General features: G+C 44.3%; 2 protein-coding genes across 7 annotated transcripts in view; one reads left to right on the top strand and one right to left on the bottom strand.

Moving 5' to 3' along the window:
* APPL1 (adaptor protein, phosphotyrosine interacting with PH domain and leucine zipper 1) overlaps positions 1 to 2,363 on the bottom strand; it is a 35,934-nt gene extending 33,571 nt beyond the window's left edge. Inside the window, exon 1 of one of the 2 annotated variants that reach the window (XM_084986670.1) lies at positions 2,189 to 2,363. In XM_084986670.1, coding sequence (XP_084842796.1) covers positions 2,189 to 2,242 — 54 coding nt within the window. In that variant the 5' untranslated portion in view covers positions 2,243 to 2,363. 2 annotated transcript variants of the gene reach the window in all.
* Positions 2,364 to 2,515: 152 nt separating this feature from the next.
* The window catches only part of HESX1 (HESX homeobox 1), a 39,429-nt gene continuing 23,774 nt past the window's right edge, over positions 2,516 to 18,170 (top strand). For 2 of the 5 annotated variants that reach the window (XM_021069005.2, XM_084988725.1), the window contains exons 1-2: positions 2,516 to 2,899; positions 3,745 to 3,857. The gene's annotated coding sequence lies outside the window, so the exon portion shown is untranslated. Of the gene's footprint in view, positions 3,086 to 3,744; positions 3,858 to 18,170 lie in introns of all 5 variants that reach the window. The other 3 variants (XM_021069004.2, XM_084988724.1, XM_084988726.1) reach the window with 2 other exon arrangements.

Raw genomic sequence — 18,170 nt, 5'->3', positions numbered from 1 at the left:
AGTTCAGATGAGAATAAAACCTTATGTCCAGAAGTTTTAATCTCAGCCCTATATATAAAAGCAAAACTTGAGGAAAACTCTCTAAGACCAACAATAGGACAACTGACTGAAAATAGTCAAGGAAACATGCAACTTTTAAAATTTTTATTCAGTTTGTAATAATGTATGAAGACACTTAAGCTACAATGTTAAGCCAAATAAAAATTGTTATGCATAATATAATTTCAATCACATTAAAATGTGTAACAGAAAAAAACTAGAAAAAAGAAAGCAAACTGTTAACAGTTTGCTGCTGGGTACATGACAGGTAACTTCTCTGTACCTTCCAATTTTTCTGAAGTAAACAACTATTATTTTTATAATCAGGTACAGGGATTAAAATACTTACTATCTATATAACAGCTGCGGTTCAGAGAAGTTAAGTGACTTGCTCTAAAACAGAAGGTATTAAGTGGCAGTAAAGACTAAAACCCTTATATCCTGAATCCAGGGTGTTCTATTTTGCCCCAAGAATTGCTTCCCTTTCTAAACCACAGCCGTCCCAATTAATTTCCCAAATAAATATTAAGTTCAAATTTATTATTCCTAAAATTAAAAGAATACCAATGTGGCTATCTCATTAAAAATTACCATAAAACTAATACCAATATGGCACATGCTTATAAAAGAAGGAAAACACTTAATGCTCAAATTGTAAACTAATTGTGTGAAGAGTTCAAGAAATTAGATGAGTCAAGAGATTACACCCTCCTAAGTCATGGCTAGGGCACTGTGCAACCCATTCTGAGTAGTCTGTAGTCTTTATGAGCTATAAAAACCAGGCCAGGTAAGAGAAAAAAGGCAAGGCAACCTGTTGAGTCTTATAAAATAAAATGACAAAGTGCACCTGACCAATACATCCCATAAAATTTCTGCTAAACATTTGAAACAAATGTAGCTTATAACTTTATACTACAGAAATCATGAAGCATTTGAACCATCTATTCTGGAAGTCAAGAAGTGGGTTTCTCTCTGTCAACATAGGCGGATAAGAGTACATTACCAGCAGTCAACTGGTCTGTGAAGATAACTTTCGCTGTGAAAAAAACAAATCAATTCCACAATCAGAACCCAACTTCAACTTGGCAATCAAAACTAGCACAATATCCATGGCAGACGTATCATACAGGAAAAGGGGGATCTAGTCCCTTCCTCCCCTTCTTTTCGAGTCCTATTAAACTGTCAAAGACTCGAGAAATATGTGCAACTGCAGTTCTAAGGGAACAACATTTCAGAAAATTTTCTTCATTCTAAGTGGTAGCCAAACAGCAACATCATCTTAAACCCCTACTGTGTAAGAGACAGGCCTAGCGATAAGTTTCTCAATGCAAGTTACAGGCCCCACCAACATAACATGTTTTTACTATAGCTGATTTCATTCTTCAGTACCGAAAACATTAAGTAATGGTTATGTTTTCCTAGATTATTTTAAACTACAGCAACCGCACTAGCATCATCCCCAAAGCACAAAACACAGGGCTTTTATTTTGATGAGTTGATTAGGGCCAAGTCTGCAACGAGGGCGCAGCAGTGGTGGAGCCTCAAAGGCGCCGTCCATCACTCGGCGTGCACAGCCCGAGTGACAGCGGCTACACTCACCGCCAAGACACGGCCACGGGAGGCTCTGGGACCCGTGACCGGCTTTGCCCTCTCCACACCGGCAAATCAAGAGTCTTTCAGCATCTCCCCAAGAAAAACTATCCATTTCCTCCCCTAGCTTGGTCAGAAACCATGAAGTCTACAGGGTCTTTTCTGCATTTTCTCCGAGGAGGTTTTCGGGGGAAAATACCAGTATTGAGATTTATCACCTCACAAGACGGCGACAAAAAAGCACCTTCTGTCAAATACAAGGGAGCCCCGAGGGCGTACGTGACCGCCGGGCCCACGAGCCAAGGCGACGGCGGCTCAGTCGCTGCCCGCGGACGTCCCAGACCCCGCGCGCGGCTCTCGGCTTAGGGGCGCAGGCCGAGACGGGCCTCGGGAGGACGGCTCTGGCTCGGCGGCTCCGGGCGCGGCCCGCGACCAGCGGGAACACTGGGGGGCGGCGCCCACCTGGACCAGGGCGGGCACCTGCGGCCGCGTAGACGCCAGGCCTGGGGTCGGCCGGCCCCGCTCCTTCCCTCGCCGCCCGCCGCTGCCCGCGCCTTACCTGCGGGCTGTCCTCCAGCGTCTCTTCGATGGGCAGCTTGTCGATCCCCGGCATCGTGGCGGAGGGAGGGAGGGAGGGAGGGCGGCGGCAGGAGACGCGGCGACCGCCCACAGCTCCCTACGCCCGCCTGCCTTCAGCAGCTGACCCCGACCCGCCCTCTCTAGCTGGCTCTGCCGCCCTCGCCTGGCGCCCAGAGGCCTCGCGGCGGTGAGGGAAATCCCGCCCCCTTGGACTGCCTGCCCCACCTCCCCACTCGCTTATTGGTTCGCGGCGATGTCGGTCAGCGTGGGGGGTTGGAGGGAGGCTCCCCCGCGTTGAGCTCTGCGCAGATCACGGGCCTAGGAGACAGTGGAGTCGGTGGAGGCGGTAAAGGCGGCGCTGAGGGGTCGAAAGCGGAGCAGCTTGCACACCTCGAGCACCTACCCTGGCTGCTCGCGTAGGGGTGTGAAGTGTAGTAGACAGTCTTCCCCGTGCGTCCCTAGGAACCTAGAGTGAGGACCACAGTCGGGAACCTAGGGCAGTTTTACGTATCCCCCACCATTTTTCATCAGAGACCATGAAGGAGGCCTCACTGCCGGCGCCTTCTTTAGTTTCCTTAAATTATAATTTTACAAACCCTGCCCCAAGCTTCCAGTCTCCCTTCTCCAACAAAATGGTGCTGGCTAACTCAGATGTCTGGGAGATCTGAAGTTGTGTCAACCTGACTTCCCGGTAATTCTTGGACAGTAGAAAAGATTTTTTTTCTGGGCACTTGGGTATCAGTATTTTCAGTTAAGAGCACGCCTTTGTTGCTAGTTCATCGGTTCTTACCTGGCCTTGAGAGGCTGACACGCCGCAATTCAGACTTTATTTATTTACTTTTTTAATCACAAATGAAGGCATCTCTTGAAAATCAAGGTACACTGGTTTATTATGTTAATAACTGATTCGCATTTCTGTTAAAGTTTTGGAAGAATCTTTAGATCGCTTCTTCAGCCTCTAATTTTTTTAAAGGAGAGAAAAGTGAAGCTCCACTCTAGAACTTGATCTGTATTAGATCTGCCTCTTTATCATTTTTCCCAACCTCACACTGCCTTGTTTGTTCTTCTGTAGGGTTATAAGAAGCCATACAGATTCTTTTAGAAAAATCATTATACAGAGAGAATGGCAAAATCATTAGTGTCTTGTAAATATCTAGCCATTCATCCCACCAATCCATTCCATTTTCATTCAAGAAATATAAAAACTATTGAATAAAGATTAGTTACCTGGTTCCACAAATAAATTAGAACAAATCCAGATAAACGAACAAATCCAAACACAGTAACCAGATTGGAAGTTAAGCAGTTTTAAACTAAAATGTCCCACAATCTCATGATAGAAAAATAAAATCGGGTTTTAAATATTTACCAGGAAGTCTTGCAGTATGGTTTCACAGAGTTATCCTTAGTGTTACAAGCTTTCAATAAGGACTCTCCTTTTACATTTTTTTATCCACTAGTCACCCTCTAGAATAGATGATTAGTTTCTGAAAAGTGGTTTGCTGTCAGTTCTTACACGGTGTTATTGGTTCCCAGCTGCTTGGATATACCCAGCATCGTACCGATCTCAGCAACACAACTCTGCCCTTTGACATTTCTCCTCAGCACAGTGGCATGCATCCTGACTGTAAAGAAGGAAGACTTTGAAGGTAAGAAACATTCTTGGGTGAACTGTGATTAGATTATAAAAGAAGGAGAAGAAAGCTAGTTGCCGTTGATAAGAATCAGGAATAAGTGACAAGTGAAAACAAAGTGTAAGAAAGAAGAGTAGTTATATGGTATAACTGAAGGGGTTTGGCCAGTTAGCTTGGCCAAACCAAATAATTCCAATGAAAAAATTCTCTTAGGTATCTGAATTATCTGGGTGGGGTATTATCACAAAGTTAAATGGTTTCTTGCTTTGTATGTTCCATGCATCTAAGCTGTATCTTTGTAAAGGCTTCTCAGGAGGCCCTTAAATTATCTGGTGGCAAGGAATTCTTGCCAGGCTCAGCTGGTTAAAAAACACAACAAACAAAAACAAATTGACATACAGTTGGTTGGAGAGGCAGTTTAGTCAAATTATAAAGCTAGAAAGGATCTTAAAAGGCTTTCTGTTTGGATCCTCTAGCTTTATGCTACTGTTCACTCTGCTCATCCGGAAAGATGATTATATTTCCTGTTGTAAAACTTCCCTAAAGCTATGGAATTACAGTCTCCTTTGATAACCAATTTAATTTTAATCAGCCTAAGTTCTGTACAATTGACCAAACTCAGTTCCTTTTACACAGGAAATGAGGCTTGTTCAGAGAATGCCTCCAGGCTTACTGGAGACTCATGTGTGGGTAGCATAGTAAAAACTTTGGCCAGCTGGTTAATTTTATGGATGGCAAGGCAGGATTAAACAACATTCACCAAAGAATTCTTTGAGACATTTCACACATATAATTTACAACAAAAGGACATACAGTCTTGTAAATGGTTAATTATTAGTCTCATAAAATTATATTTGATCTTCTTATAGTTAGGTTTTTACATGATACTTCTTGAAATTCTGATCTGCGGTCTATAATAGAAAAGACTCCAACAACCTAAATGACAGTGGTGCTTTACTTTTCAAAATTATCCCCCTAGGTTAGTGGTTACCAGATTTATGTACACGTAAAAGTCATCTAGGGGAGGTTGTTAGAATACAGATTACTGAGCTTAACTGGAAGATTCTGATGCAGTAGGTCAGAGGTAGGGCTAGGAATCCCAAAGATGAGTCCATAGCAGGTCATCCTCAAACCACATGTTGACAGACACTCTCCAGAATGGAAAATAGCCATTTCCCATTCCCAAATAACCTTGCATTTTAGAAAATTTAAAGAGTCGAGTGAACATTTGGGAAGGAGTCTTTGGTTCCAACAGAGGAAGGTGAGAGGGGCGTCATTTCCAGAATCACCTAGAGAGCTTGGGAATCCTCCTACTTTTGAACTGAAAGACTCCAACAGTCCAAAATTCAGGGGGGAGGAAGATTCCTTTTATTTATTTATTCATTTTGCTGTTTAGGGTCACACCTGTGGCATGTGGAAGTTCCCAGGCTAGGGGTTAAATCAGAGTTGCAGCACCCAACCTATACCACAGCCACAGCAATGCGGGATCCTTAATTAACTCTCTGAGCAGGACCAGGGATTGAATCTGCATCTCTGCATCTTCATGAATACTAGTCAGGTTCTTTTTTTTTTTTTTTGGCTTTTGAGGGCCGCACCCATGGCATATGGAGGTTCCCAGGCTAGGGGTCTATAGCTGCTAGCCTACACCAGAGCCACAGCAATGCCAGATCCTTAACCCACTGAACGGGAGGCCAGGGATCGAACCCTCAACCTCACGGTTCCTAGTTGGATCTGTTTCCGATGCTCCACAATGGGAACTCCACTAGTCAGGTTCTTAACCCGCTGAGCTACAGCAAGAACTCTTTCATACTCTTTTTAAGAGTATAATATATAATGCAAATAATTCTAGATGTTACCTAATAAATCACTCCTTAATGAGACTCACATTAACAGATAATTAGCTGTTTTCATCCAGCTGAGAAGAACCAAACTGAAGAAATGAGTATATTAATTGGTAATTTGGGAATCTTAGTCACTTCCATCTACTTTAAAATCTTAGATTCACTGGCAGAGTGAGGGGAAGCCTTGGGCAATTGGAGGGTAGAATCAAAAGTTCTGAGGAGTGTTGCAAAAAGAGATGTTTGAGTAGCCAATAGCAAAATTCTTCACTAAGCCCTTCCAAAACACCGTCTGGCCTGTGACCTTAATGTTAATGTTGCTTTTGCTCTTTGCCACAGCATCCTCAGACTAGATTTGTAGCTAAAACATAAATCCTTAGGCAAATTCTGTAGCTTCTACTTTTTTGACTATTTGAAGAAATTTTATTTCTAGGGTAATTGTATATGCCTGTTTCTTTGATGGTTGCCTTGACTCCTTTTTGGAAGATGATGAAATTATAAATTAATTTTTTGACCAAGCCAAGAACTTTGAAACCAGGCGGCATACTTGGGAGGTAGATGAAAGCATGGGTATGAGCTCTTGGACATGGGCTGTGGAGCCCGCCTAGTTGCCTTTGAAATCTGGCTTCCCTCTTTACTAGTTCTGTGACTTTAGTCAAGTTACTTAACTTCTCTGTGTCTTCATTTCATCATCTGAAAAATAGGGCTTAATGTACAGAACCTACATGATAGAGTTGTGAAGATGGTTAATGAGCTTTCAGAATAGTGCTGAGCACAGCAATAAGCATTCAATAAAAATCAGTTAATTGTTGACATTATTTACTGTTAAATATTAAATGTGTTGATGCTTTTAAGGCAGCTTTCATTTTATTTTCCTCGTTCTTAAATCTAAAGAAGCCTTTATTTTTTTAAATCAGAAGATTGCCCTCATTATCTTAGAGAATCCTGATACTATTTTAAATATTACGGTTATGCTTACTACTGTTTTATCACTTTGATTTAGGGGCTTTTTTGGCCAATTCTAAATGTTTAAAATCAATAAATATGTATTGCAATAATCTGGAGAAATGGTGTAGGTACCAAATTAGCAAAAGTTTGGTACCTACACTACTTGGTTTTTGGTTTTTGGCAGTGAGGGTAGGGGAGCTGTCCCAAGGTTAAAAGATAAGACCTTCAAGACATTCCTACTCCTCAGAAATTCTGGAGAGCAACAGCCAAGTCAATAGAGAAAAGATTGCTCTTTTTTTTTTTTTTGTCTTTTTAGGGCCACACCTGCAGCACACCGAGGCCCCCAGGCCAGGGGTCCAATTGGAGCCGCAACTACCGGCCTACGCCACAGCCACAGCAGCTCAGTATCTGAACCGCGTCTGCGGCCCATACCGCAGCTCACAGCAACACCAGATCCCCAACCCACCGAGCAAGGCGAGGGATTGAACCAGCATCCTCATGGCTCCCAGTCAGACTCCCTTCCGCTGTGCCAAGATGGGAACTCCAGAGAAAAGATTGCTCTTAAAGAAGCCAATATGTTTAATCATTGAAATGATTTTACTTTTATAGAACCACAGAGGGCAGTAAAAAAACAGTTAACTGAGAATTGATTAAACCAGTGCTGTCTACATCATGGCTAACGTAGAGAAATCTGAGTTAATCAGCACATCCTTCCAAGAACACTAGATGGTGCTCTGAATTTAGTTTTGGGATTCAGACTACCTCAGCAAATGGCTGTCTTCATTCAACAAATATTGATTAGGCAGTGAATAAAATATTAAAAATGCGTGCCCTTGTGGGGCTACAGTTTAATTGGGATGGTAGGAATAAAGTGAAAAATAAACATAAGTATTAGAAATATAGAATGATAGAAAGTGGGAAGTGCTGTGGAAAACAGCAGGGAAAATGGGAAGACGGGCAGTTGCAATATTAAGTAAACTTGTCAGAGTGGACTTCATTGTGAAGGTGACATCTGAACAATAACTTGGAGTCCCTGGAGTGAGCAATAAGGACAGTTGAGGAGAAGGTGTTCTAGGAAGAGGAAACACTAGGGCAGAGACTCTAAGCCCTAAGGCAAGAGTGGCCAGGCCTATTTAAGAATTGCCTAAAAAAAAAAAAAAAAAAAAAAAAAAAACGGGAGTTCCCGTCATGGCGCAGTGGTTAACGAATCCGACTAGGAACCATGAGGTTGCGGGTTCGGTCCCTGCCCTTGCTCAGTGGGTTAACGATCCGGCGTTGCTGTGAGCTGTGGTGTAGGTCGCAGACGCGGCTCGGATCCTGCGTTGCTGTGGCTCTGGCGTAGGCTGGCAGCTACAGCTCCGATTCGACCCCTAACCCGGAAACCTCCATATGCCGCGGGAGCTGCCCAAGAAATGGCAAAAAGACAAAAAAAAAAAAAAAGAATTGCCTAGAGATCAGGATGCAGGAAAGGAGTGAACCAGGAGTAAGACTTCATGGGGAGGAAGAAGAGGAGGACAGGTCATGTAAAGCCTAGTGGTTTATAAGAAGATTTTGACTTTTACCCTCATTTTGGATAAAAACACCTTTAGTAGAGGTTGTGATTTGAAACAAATGTTAGATACACCGGATAAATGAGTGGTATGAGATATCATAAATTATGGGCAAATTAACATTGTCTTAAGTAAACTCAATACTTCGTGAGATATATTGGTTTAAAAGAAAAATTGTTGGAGTTCCCATCGTGGCGCAGTGGTTAACGAATCCGACTAGGAACCATGAGGTTGCGGGTTCGGTCCCTGCCCTTGCTCAGTGGGTTAAGGATCCGGCCTTGCCGTGAGCTGCGGTGTAGGCTGCAGATGCGGCTCGGATCCCGCATTGCTGTGGCTCTGGCGTAGGCCAGTGGCTACAGCTCCAATTCAACCCGTAGCCTGGGAACCTCCATATGCCTAGGGAGCGGCCCAAAGAAATGGCAAAAAGACAAAAAAGAAAAAAGAAAAAAAGAAAAGAAAAATTTAGCTAAGTCATGTTCTTTTTTTAAAAATTGAAGTGTAGTGGATTTACAATGTTGTGGCTAAGCCATCTTGTATATAAAGAGTCAAAAGTAATATCGTAATAACAGATCCAGAGATTTCATGTAAAAACAAGTGTATGGTTTTTCCTCTTCCCTTTCTAAGTAATTCAGTCCTAAAGTCATTAGATGGGGCCAAAGTAGGAGTCTGTGCAGGATGGCTGAGCCACAGGGGCCCAATCAGGATGTTGGAATCCAACTGGGGTGAGGGAGGCATCCTTGCAAAGGGGCACCCTGGTGTGGAGTGTCAGCATCTGTGCAAAGTGAGGAGGACCTTACACAGGAGGGTGACTGAGCACAAGATAGATAAAAATAGCATTTTGGTGGAGAAGCAGCCCCCAGGCAGCAGGATGTTGGAATAGAAGTGGCGTGAGGGTGCCTGAGAGGGCTGTTTCAGAGTCCAAGCATGATGAGAAGGGCTTTTGTGCAGGTTGTGACCCTGCTTCAGGATTTCGGAATGCAAGGAGTGAGGAGTATCCATGAAGAAGAGCAGCCTATGGAGTTCCCGTCGTGGCGCAGTGGTTAACGAATCCGACTAGGAACCATGAGGTTGCGGGTTCGATCCCTGCCTTTGCTCAGTGGGTTAAGGACCCGGCGTTGCCGTGAGCTGTGATGTAGGTTGCAGATGCGGCTTGGATCCCGCGTTGCTGTGGCTCTGGCGTAGGCTGGTGGCTACAGCTCCGATTGGACCCCTAGCCTGGGAACCTCCATATGCCGGGGGAGCGGCCCAAGAAGTGGCAAAAAGACAAAAAAAAAAAAAAAAAAAGCAGAGCAGCCTAGTGCAGGGTCTCAGAGCCCTAGTGGGAAGAAGAAGGCGTGCACATGGAGAGTTGTGGGGGTGTGGGGTGTCAGGACCTAAGCAGGGCGAGAAGGGCTTTTGTGCATAGGGAGGCACCTTGCACAGGTTATCCTAGTAGAGTAAGGAAGGCTTCTGTGTAGAAGGGCAGCCTGGAACAAGGAGTCAGAGCTCAGGCAAGGGAGTAGGGCGTCTTGTCAGGGAAGGGGTGGTAGCAATGGGAGTTTGGTTACATAGAGGGATAGATGCAATAGGTAAATACATGGAGGATGAGGGAAGCCAAGTTTCTTACTGTCAGAGACGGGAACTACAGATAGAAAGAGGGAAAGTTAGAATGAACCCTCTGATGCTAGACTGGAATTTGAGTTATCCATGTGAACTCATAGATTTCAGTAAATGTATAGGAGTCAATTAGTTGTAAGTATGTATGTGTGTCACATACCTGCACATGTTTCCTAGCTCCTTCATCAAGAAGGCCTGTGAACATGGAGTTCCTGTCATGGCTCAGTGGAAGTGAATCTGACTAGGAACCATGAGGTTATGGATTCAATCCCTGGCCTTGCTCCAGTGGGTTAAGGATCTGGTGTTGCCATGAGCTGTGGTGTAGGTCGCAGACACGGCTTGGATCCTGTATTACTGTGGCTGTGGTTTAGGCTGGCAGCTGTAGCTCCAATTTGGCCTCTATCCTGGGAACCTCTATATGCCATGGGTATGGCCATAAAAAGCAAAAAAAAAAAAAAAAAAAAAAAAAAGAAGAAGAAGAAGACCTGTGAGCAAAACTTTCCTTGAAAAAGACACGTGCACCTGTATGTTCATCGCAACATTATGAAACAACCTAAATGTCCATCAACAGATGAATGGATTAAAAAGATGTGGTAAGATACACAATGGAAATATTACTCAGTCATAAAAAAGAACAAAATAATGCCATTTGCAGCAACATAGGTGGAACTAGAGACTCTCATACTAAGTGAAGTAAGTCAGAAAGAGAAAGACGAATACCGTATGGTATCACTTATATCTGGAATCTAATACATGGCACAAAATGAACCTTTCCACAGAAAAGAAACTCATGGACTTGGAGAACAAACTTGTGATTGCCAAGGAGGAGGGGGAGGGAGTGGGATGGACTGGGAATCTGGGGTTAATAGATACAAACTATTTCCTTCGGAATGGATAAGCAGTGAGATCCTGCTGTGTAGCGCTGGAAACTTTATCTAATCACTTATGATGGAGCATGATAGAGGATAATGTGAGAAAAAGAATGTATATATGTATGTGTGATTGGGTCATTTTGCTGGTGAAAGTTCCCATCGTGGCTCAGTAGTAAGCCAACCCAACATGGCTCAGTGGTTATCGAACCCAACTGGCATCCATGGGGAGTTCCCGTTGTGGCTCAGTGGTTAGCGAACCTGACTGGCATCCATGAGGATGCAGGTTCGAGCCCTGGCCTTGCTCAGTGGGTTAAGGATCTGGTGTTGCTGTGAGCTGTGGTGTAGGTCACAGATGCAGCTCAGATCCCAAGTTGCTATGGCTGTGGTATAGGCCAGCGGCTTCAGCTCCGATTTGACCTCTAGCCTGGGAACCTCCATGTGCCATGGGTGTGCCCTAAAACAAATAAACAAAAAACTTGACAACAATGTAAACCAGCTATAATGGAAAAAATTAAAATCATTTAAAAAATTCAAAAAACAGAAATATGAATCTAAACAAATAAGGAGCAATGGAAATGGTAAAAAAAGAAAAAAAAAAAAAGAAGAAGAAGAAGAAGGCCTGTGAGCAGAGATCCCCCAGTTACGATGAATGTACACCTGAGTCTATATCTCGGCTTCCAAACACCATTCTCCATTAAAAAGAACTATGGGAGTTCCCGTTGTGGCGCAGTGGTTAGCGAATCTGACTAGGAACCATGAGGTTGCGGGTTCGGTCCCTGCCCTTGCTCAGTGGGTTAACGATCTGGCATTGCCGTGAGCTGTGGTGTAGGCTGCAGACGCGGCTCAGATCCCGCGTTGCTGTGGCTCTGGCGTAGGCCAGTGGCTACAGCTCCAATTCAACCCGTAGCCTGGGAACCTCCATATGCCTAGGGAGCGGCCCAAAGAAATGGCAAAAAGACAAAAAAGAAAAAAGAAAAAAAGAAAAGAAAAATTTAGCTAAGTCATGTTCTTTTTTTAAAAATTGAAGTGTAGTGGATTTACAATGTTGTGGCTAAGCCATCTTGTATATAAAGAGTCAAAAGTAATATCGTAATAACAGATCCAGAGATTTCATGTAAAAACAAGTGTATGGTTTTTCCTCTTCCCTTTCTAAGTAATTCAGTCCTAAAGTCATTAGATGGGGCCAAAGTAGGAGTCTGTGCAGGATGGCTGAGCCACAGGGGCCCAATCAGGATGTTGGAATCCAACTGGGGTGAGGGAGGCATCCTTGCAAAGGGGCACCCTGGTGTGGAGTGTCAGCATCTGTGCAAAGTGAGGAGGACCTTACACAGGAGGGTGACTGAGCACAAGATAGATAAAAATAGCATTTTGGTGGAGAAGCAGCCCCCAGGCAGCAGGATGTTGGAATAGAAGTGGCGTGAGGGTGCCTGAGAGGGCTGTTTCAGAGTCCAAGCATGATGAGAAGGGCTTTTGTGCAGGTTGTGACCCTGCTTCAGGATTTCGGAATGCAAGGAGTGAGGAGTATCCATGAAGAAGAGCAGCCTATGGAGTTCCCGTCGTGGCGCAGTGGTTAACGAATCCGACTAGGAACCATGAGGTTGCGGGTTCGATCCCTGCCTTTGCTCAGTGGGTTAAGGACCCGGCGTTGCCGTGAGCTGTGATGTAGGTTGCAGATGCGGCTTGGATCCCGCGTTGCTGTGGCTCTGGCGTAGGCTGGTGGCTACAGCTCCGATTGGACCCCTAGCCTGGGAACCTCCATATGCCGGGGGAGCGGCCCAAGAAGTGGCAAAAAGACAAAAAAAAAAAAAAAAAAAGCAGAGCAGCCTAGTGCAGGGTCTCAGAGCCCTAGTGGGAAGAAGAAGGCGTGCACATGGAGAGTTGTGGGGGTGTGGGGTGTCAGGACCTAAGCAGGGCGAGAAGGGCTTTTGTGCATAGGGAGGCACCTTGCACAGGTTATCCTAGTAGAGTAAGGAAGGCTTCTGTGTAGAAGGGCAGCCTGGAACAAGGAGTCAGAGCTCAGGCAAGGGAGTAGGGCGTCTTGTCAGGGAAGGGGTGGTAGCAATGGGAGTTTGGTTACATAGAGGGATAGATGCAATAGGTAAATACATGGAGGATGAGGGAAGCCAAGTTTCTTACTGTCAGAGACGGGAACTACAGATAGAAAGAGGGAAAGTTAGAATGAACCCTCTGATGCTAGACTGGAATTTGAGTTATCCATGTGAACTCATAGATTTCAGTAAATGTATAGGAGTCAATTAGTTGTAAGTATGTATGTGTGTCACATACCTGCACATGTTTCCTAGCTCCTTCATCAAGAAGGCCTGTGAACATGGAGTTCCTGTCATGGCTCAGTGGAAGTGAATCTGACTAGGAACCATGAGGTTATGGATTCAATCCCTGGCCTTGCTCCAGTGGGTTAAGGATCTGGTGTTGCCATGAGCTGTGGTGTAGGTCGCAGACACGGCTTGGATCCTGTATTACTGTGGCTGTGGTTTAGGCTGGCAGCTGTAGCTCCAATTTGGCCTCTATCCTGGGAACCTCTATATGCCATGGGTATGGCCATAAAAAGCAAAAAAAAAAAAAAAAAAAAAAAAAAGAAGAAGAAGAAGACCTGTGAGCAAAACTTTCCTTGAAAAAGACACGTGCACCTGTATGTTCATCGCAACATTATGAAACAACCTAAATGTCCATCAACAGATGAATGGATTAAAAAGATGTGGTAAGATACACAATGGAAATATTACTCAGTCATAAAAAAGAACAAAATAATGCCATTTGCAGCAACATAGGTGGAACTAGAGACTCTCATACTAAGTGAAGTAAGTCAGAAAGAGAAAGACGAATACCGTATGGTATCACTTATATCTGGAATCTAATACATGGCACAAAATGAACCTTTCCACAGAAAAGAAACTCATGGACTTGGAGAACAAACTTGTGATTGCCAAGGAGGAGGGGGAGGGAGTGGGATGGACTGGGAATCTGGGGTTAATAGATACAAACTATTTCCTTCGGAATGGATAAGCAGTGAGATCCTGCTGTGTAGCGCTGGAAACTTTATCTAATCACTTATGATGGAGCATGATAGAGGATAATGTGAGAAAAAGAATGTATATATGTATGTGTGATTGGGTCATTTTGCTGGTGAAAGTTCCCATCGTGGCTCAGTAGTAAGCCAACCCAACATGGCTCAGTGGTTATCGAACCCAACTGGCATCCATGGGGAGTTCCCGTTGTGGCTCAGTGGTTAGCGAACCTGACTGGCATCCATGAGGATGCAGGTTCGAGCCCTGGCCTTGCTCAGTGGGTTAAGGATCTGGTGTTGCTGTGAGCTGTGGTGTAGGTCACAGATGCAGCTCAGATCCCAAGTTGCTATGGCTGTGGTATAGGCCAGCGGCTTCAGCTCCGATTTGACCTCTAGCCTGGGAACCTCCATGTGCCATGGGTGTGCCCTAAAACAAATAAACAAAAAACTTGACAACAATGTAAACCAGCTATAATGGAAAAAATTAAAATCATTTAAAAAATTCAAAAAACAGAAATATGAATCTAAACAAATAAGGAGCAATGGAAATGGTAAAAAAAGAAAAAAAAAAAAAGAAGAAGAAGAAGAAGGCCTGTGAGCAGAGATCCCCCAGTTACGATGAATGTACACCTGAGTCTATATCTCGGCTTCCAAACACCATTCTCCATTAAAAAGAACTATGGGAGTTCCCGTCGTGGCGCAGTGGTTAGCGAATCTGACTAGGAACCATGAGGTTGCGGGTTCGGTCCCTGCCCTTGCTCAGTGGGTTAACGATCTGGCATTGCCGTGAGCTGTGGTGTAGGTTGCAGACGCGGCTCAGATCCCGCGTTGCTGTGGCTCTGGCGTAGGCCAGTGGCTACAGCTCCAATTCAACCCGTAGCCTGGGAACCTCCATATGCCTAGGGAGCGGCCCAAAGAAATGGCAAAAAGACAAAAAAGAAAAAAGAAAAAAAGAAAAGAAAAATTTAGCTAAGTCATGTTCTTTTTTTAAAAATTGAAGTGTAGTGGATTTACAATGTTGTGGCTAAGCCATCTTGTATATAAAGAGTCAAAAGTAATATCGTAATAACAGATCCAGAGATTTCATGTAAAAACAAGTGTATGGTTTTTCCTCTTCCCTTTCTAAGTAATTCAGTCCTAAAGTCATTAGATGGGGCCAAAGTAGGAGTCTGTGCAGGATGGCTGAGCCACAGGGGCCCAATCAGGATGTTGGAATCCAACTGGGGTGAGGGAGGCATCCTTGCAAAGGGGCACCCTGGTGTGGAGTGTCAGCATCTGTGCAAAGTGAGGAGGACCTTACACAGGAGGGTGACTGAGCACAAGATAGATAAAAATAGCATTTTGGTGGAGAAGCAGCCCCCAGGCAGCAGGATGTTGGAATAGAAGTGGCGTGAGGGTGCCTGAGAGGGCTGTTTCAGAGTCCAAGCATGATGAGAAGGGCTTTTGTGCAGGTTGTGACCCTGCTTCAGGATTTCGGAATGCAAGGAGTGAGGAGTATCCATGAAGAAGAGCAGCCTATGGAGTTCCCGTCGTGGCGCAGTGGTTAACGAATCCGACTAGGAACCATGAGGTTGCGGGTTCGATCCCTGCCTTTGCTCAGTGGGTTAAGGACCCGGCGTTGCCGTGAGCTGTGATGTAGGTTGCAGATGCGGCTTGGATCCCGCGTTGCTGTGGCTCTGGCGTAGGCTGGTGGCTACAGCTCCGATTGGACCCCTAGCCTGGGAACCTCCATATGCCGGGGGAGCGGCCCAAGAAGTGGCAAAAAGACAAAAAAAAAAAAAAAAAAAGCAGAGCAGCCTAGTGCAGGGTCTCAGAGCCCTAGTGGGAAGAAGAAGGCGTGCACATGGAGAGTTGTGGGGGTGTGGGGTGTCAGGACCTAAGCAGGGCGAGAAGGGCTTTTGTGCATAGGGAGGCACCTTGCACAGGTTATCCTAGTAGAGTAAGGAAGGCTTCTGTGTAGAAGGGCAGCCTGGAACAAGGAGTCAGAGCTCAGGCAAGGGAGTAGGGCGTCTTGTCAGGGAAGGGGTGGTAGCAATGGGAGTTTGGTTACATAGAGGGATAGATGCAATAGGTAAATACATGGAGGATGAGGGAAGCCAAGTTTCTTACTGTCAGAGACGGGAACTACAGATAGAAAGAGGGAAAGTTAGAATGAACCCTCTGATGCTAGACTGGAATTTGAGTTATCCATGTGAACTCATAGATTTCAGTAAATGTATAGGAGTCAATTAGTTGTAAGTATGTATGTGTGTCACATACCTGCACATGTTTCCTAGCTCCTTCATCAAGAAGGCCTGTGAACATGGAGTTCCTGTCATGGCTCAGTGGAAGTGAATCTGACTAGGAACCATGAGGTTATGGATTCAATCCCTGGCCTTGCTCCAGTGGGTTAAGGATCTGGTGTTGCCATGAGCTGTGGTGTAGGTCGCAGACACGGCTTGGATCCTGTATTACTGTGGCTGTGGTTTAGGCTGGCAGCTGTAGCTCCAATTTGGCCTCTATCCTGGGAACCTCTATATGCCATGGGTATGGCCATAAAAAGCAAAAAAAAAAAAAAAAAAAAAAAAAAAAGAAGAAGAAGAAGACCTGTGAGCAAAACTTTCCTTGAAAAAGACACGTGCACCTGTATGTTCATCGCAACATTATGAAACAACCTAAATGTCCATCAACAGATGAATGGATTAAAAAGATGTGGTAAGATACACAATGGAAATATTACTCAGTCATAAAAAAGAACAAAATAATGCCATTTGCAGCAACATAGGTGGAACTAGAGACTCTCATACTAAGTGAAGTAAGTCAGAAAGAGAAAGACGAATACCGTATGGTATCACTTATATCTGGAATCTAATACATGGCACAAAATGAACCTTTCCACAGAAAAGAAACTCATGGACTTGGAGAACAAACTTGTGATTGCCAAGGAGGAGGGGGAGGGAGTGGGATGGACTGGGAATCTGGGGTTAATAGATACAAACTATTTCCTTCGGAATGGATAAGCAGTGAGATCCTGCTGTGTAGCGCTGGAAACTTTATCTAATCACTTATGATGGAGCATGATAGAGGATAATGTGAGAAAAAGAATGTATATATGTATGTGTGATTGGGTCATTTTGCTGGTGAAAGTTCCCATCGTGGCTCAGTAGTAAGCCAACCCAACATGGCTCAGTGGTTATCGAACCCAACTGGCATCCATGGGGAGTTCCCGTTGTGGCTCAGTGGTTAGCGAACCTGACTGGCATCCATGAGGATGCAGGTTCGAGCCCTGGCCTTGCTCAGTGGGTTAAGGATCTGGTGTTGCTGTGAGCTGTGGTGTAGGTCACAGATGCAGCTCAGATCCCAAGTTGCTATGGCTGTGGTATAGGCCAGCGGCTTCAGCTCCGATTTGACCTCTAGCCTGGGAACCTCCATGTGCCATGGGTGTGCCCTAAAACAAATAAACAAAAAACTTGACAACAATGTAAACCAGCTATAATGGAAAAAATTAAAATCATTTAAAAAATTCAAAAAACAGAAATATGAATCTAAACAAATAAGGAGCAATGGAAATGGTAAAAAAAGAAAAAAAAAAAAAGAAGAAGAAGAAGAAGGCCTGTGAGCAGAGATCCCCCAGTTACGATGAATGTACACCTGAGTCTATATCTCGGCTTCCAAACACCATTCTCCATTAAAAAGAACTATGGGAGTTCCCGTCGTGGCGCAGTGGTTAGCGAATCTGACTAGGAACCATGAGGTTGCGGGTTCGGTCCCTGCCCTTGCTCAGTGGGTTAACGATCTGGCATTGCCGTGAGCTGTGGTGTAGGTTGCAGACGCGGCTCAGATCCCGCGTTGCTGTGGCTCTGGCGTAGGCCAGTGGCTACAGCTCCAATTCAACCCCTAGCCTGGGAACCTCCATATGCCGCGGGAGCAGCCCAAAGAAATAGCAAAAAGGCAAAAAATAAATAAAAGAAAGAAAGAAAGAAAGAGAGAGAGAGAGAGAGAGAGAAAGAAAGAAAGAAACGAACGAACTATGGCTCCTTGGAGAAATGGCTGACTCAAGGGCTGGAGCAAGACAAGAACAAGATGTGCCTGAGACATCTTGTTGAGCTAGAAAGTGCTCAAAAATGGTGTGTCAAAAGAACACAGAAGTCAGCTAGAAGGGAGCTCCCATTAGCCAGATCAGGAAATTTCAATATCACAATAAATAATGAGATTATAACTCTTTAAATAAAATAGGAAACTCTGAGTTCACATTGAGATAAATTGATGAATATATATTGTTGAAGAACACAATATTTACATAGGTTTAAAATACTTTAACAACAAAATACTGCATTACAAAACAGGAAGAGTATAATTTTGTAGTAGGACATTATCTTAATCAAATGCTCAAAGTTACAATCAGTCACCAGGAATGAAACAAATTAAAACCATGTGCTAAATGATAGGAAATAATAGAAGAAGACAGTGATATCCTGCAAAAGATGCTTAACCTGAATCCAATCATAAGGAAACATCAA

Source organism: Sus scrofa, chromosome 13 (genome assembly GCF_054392235.1).
Source record: "Sus scrofa isolate SSC_HxYL_T2T_F1_AM1 chromosome 13, Sscrofa_HxYL_maternal_Yorkshire_Landrace_v2.0, whole genome shotgun sequence".
NCBI lineage: Eukaryota > Metazoa > Chordata > Mammalia > Artiodactyla > Suidae > Sus > Sus scrofa.
The sequence above is the reverse complement of the archived record's forward strand: the minus strand, read 5'-3'. Positions and strand labels throughout refer to the sequence as shown.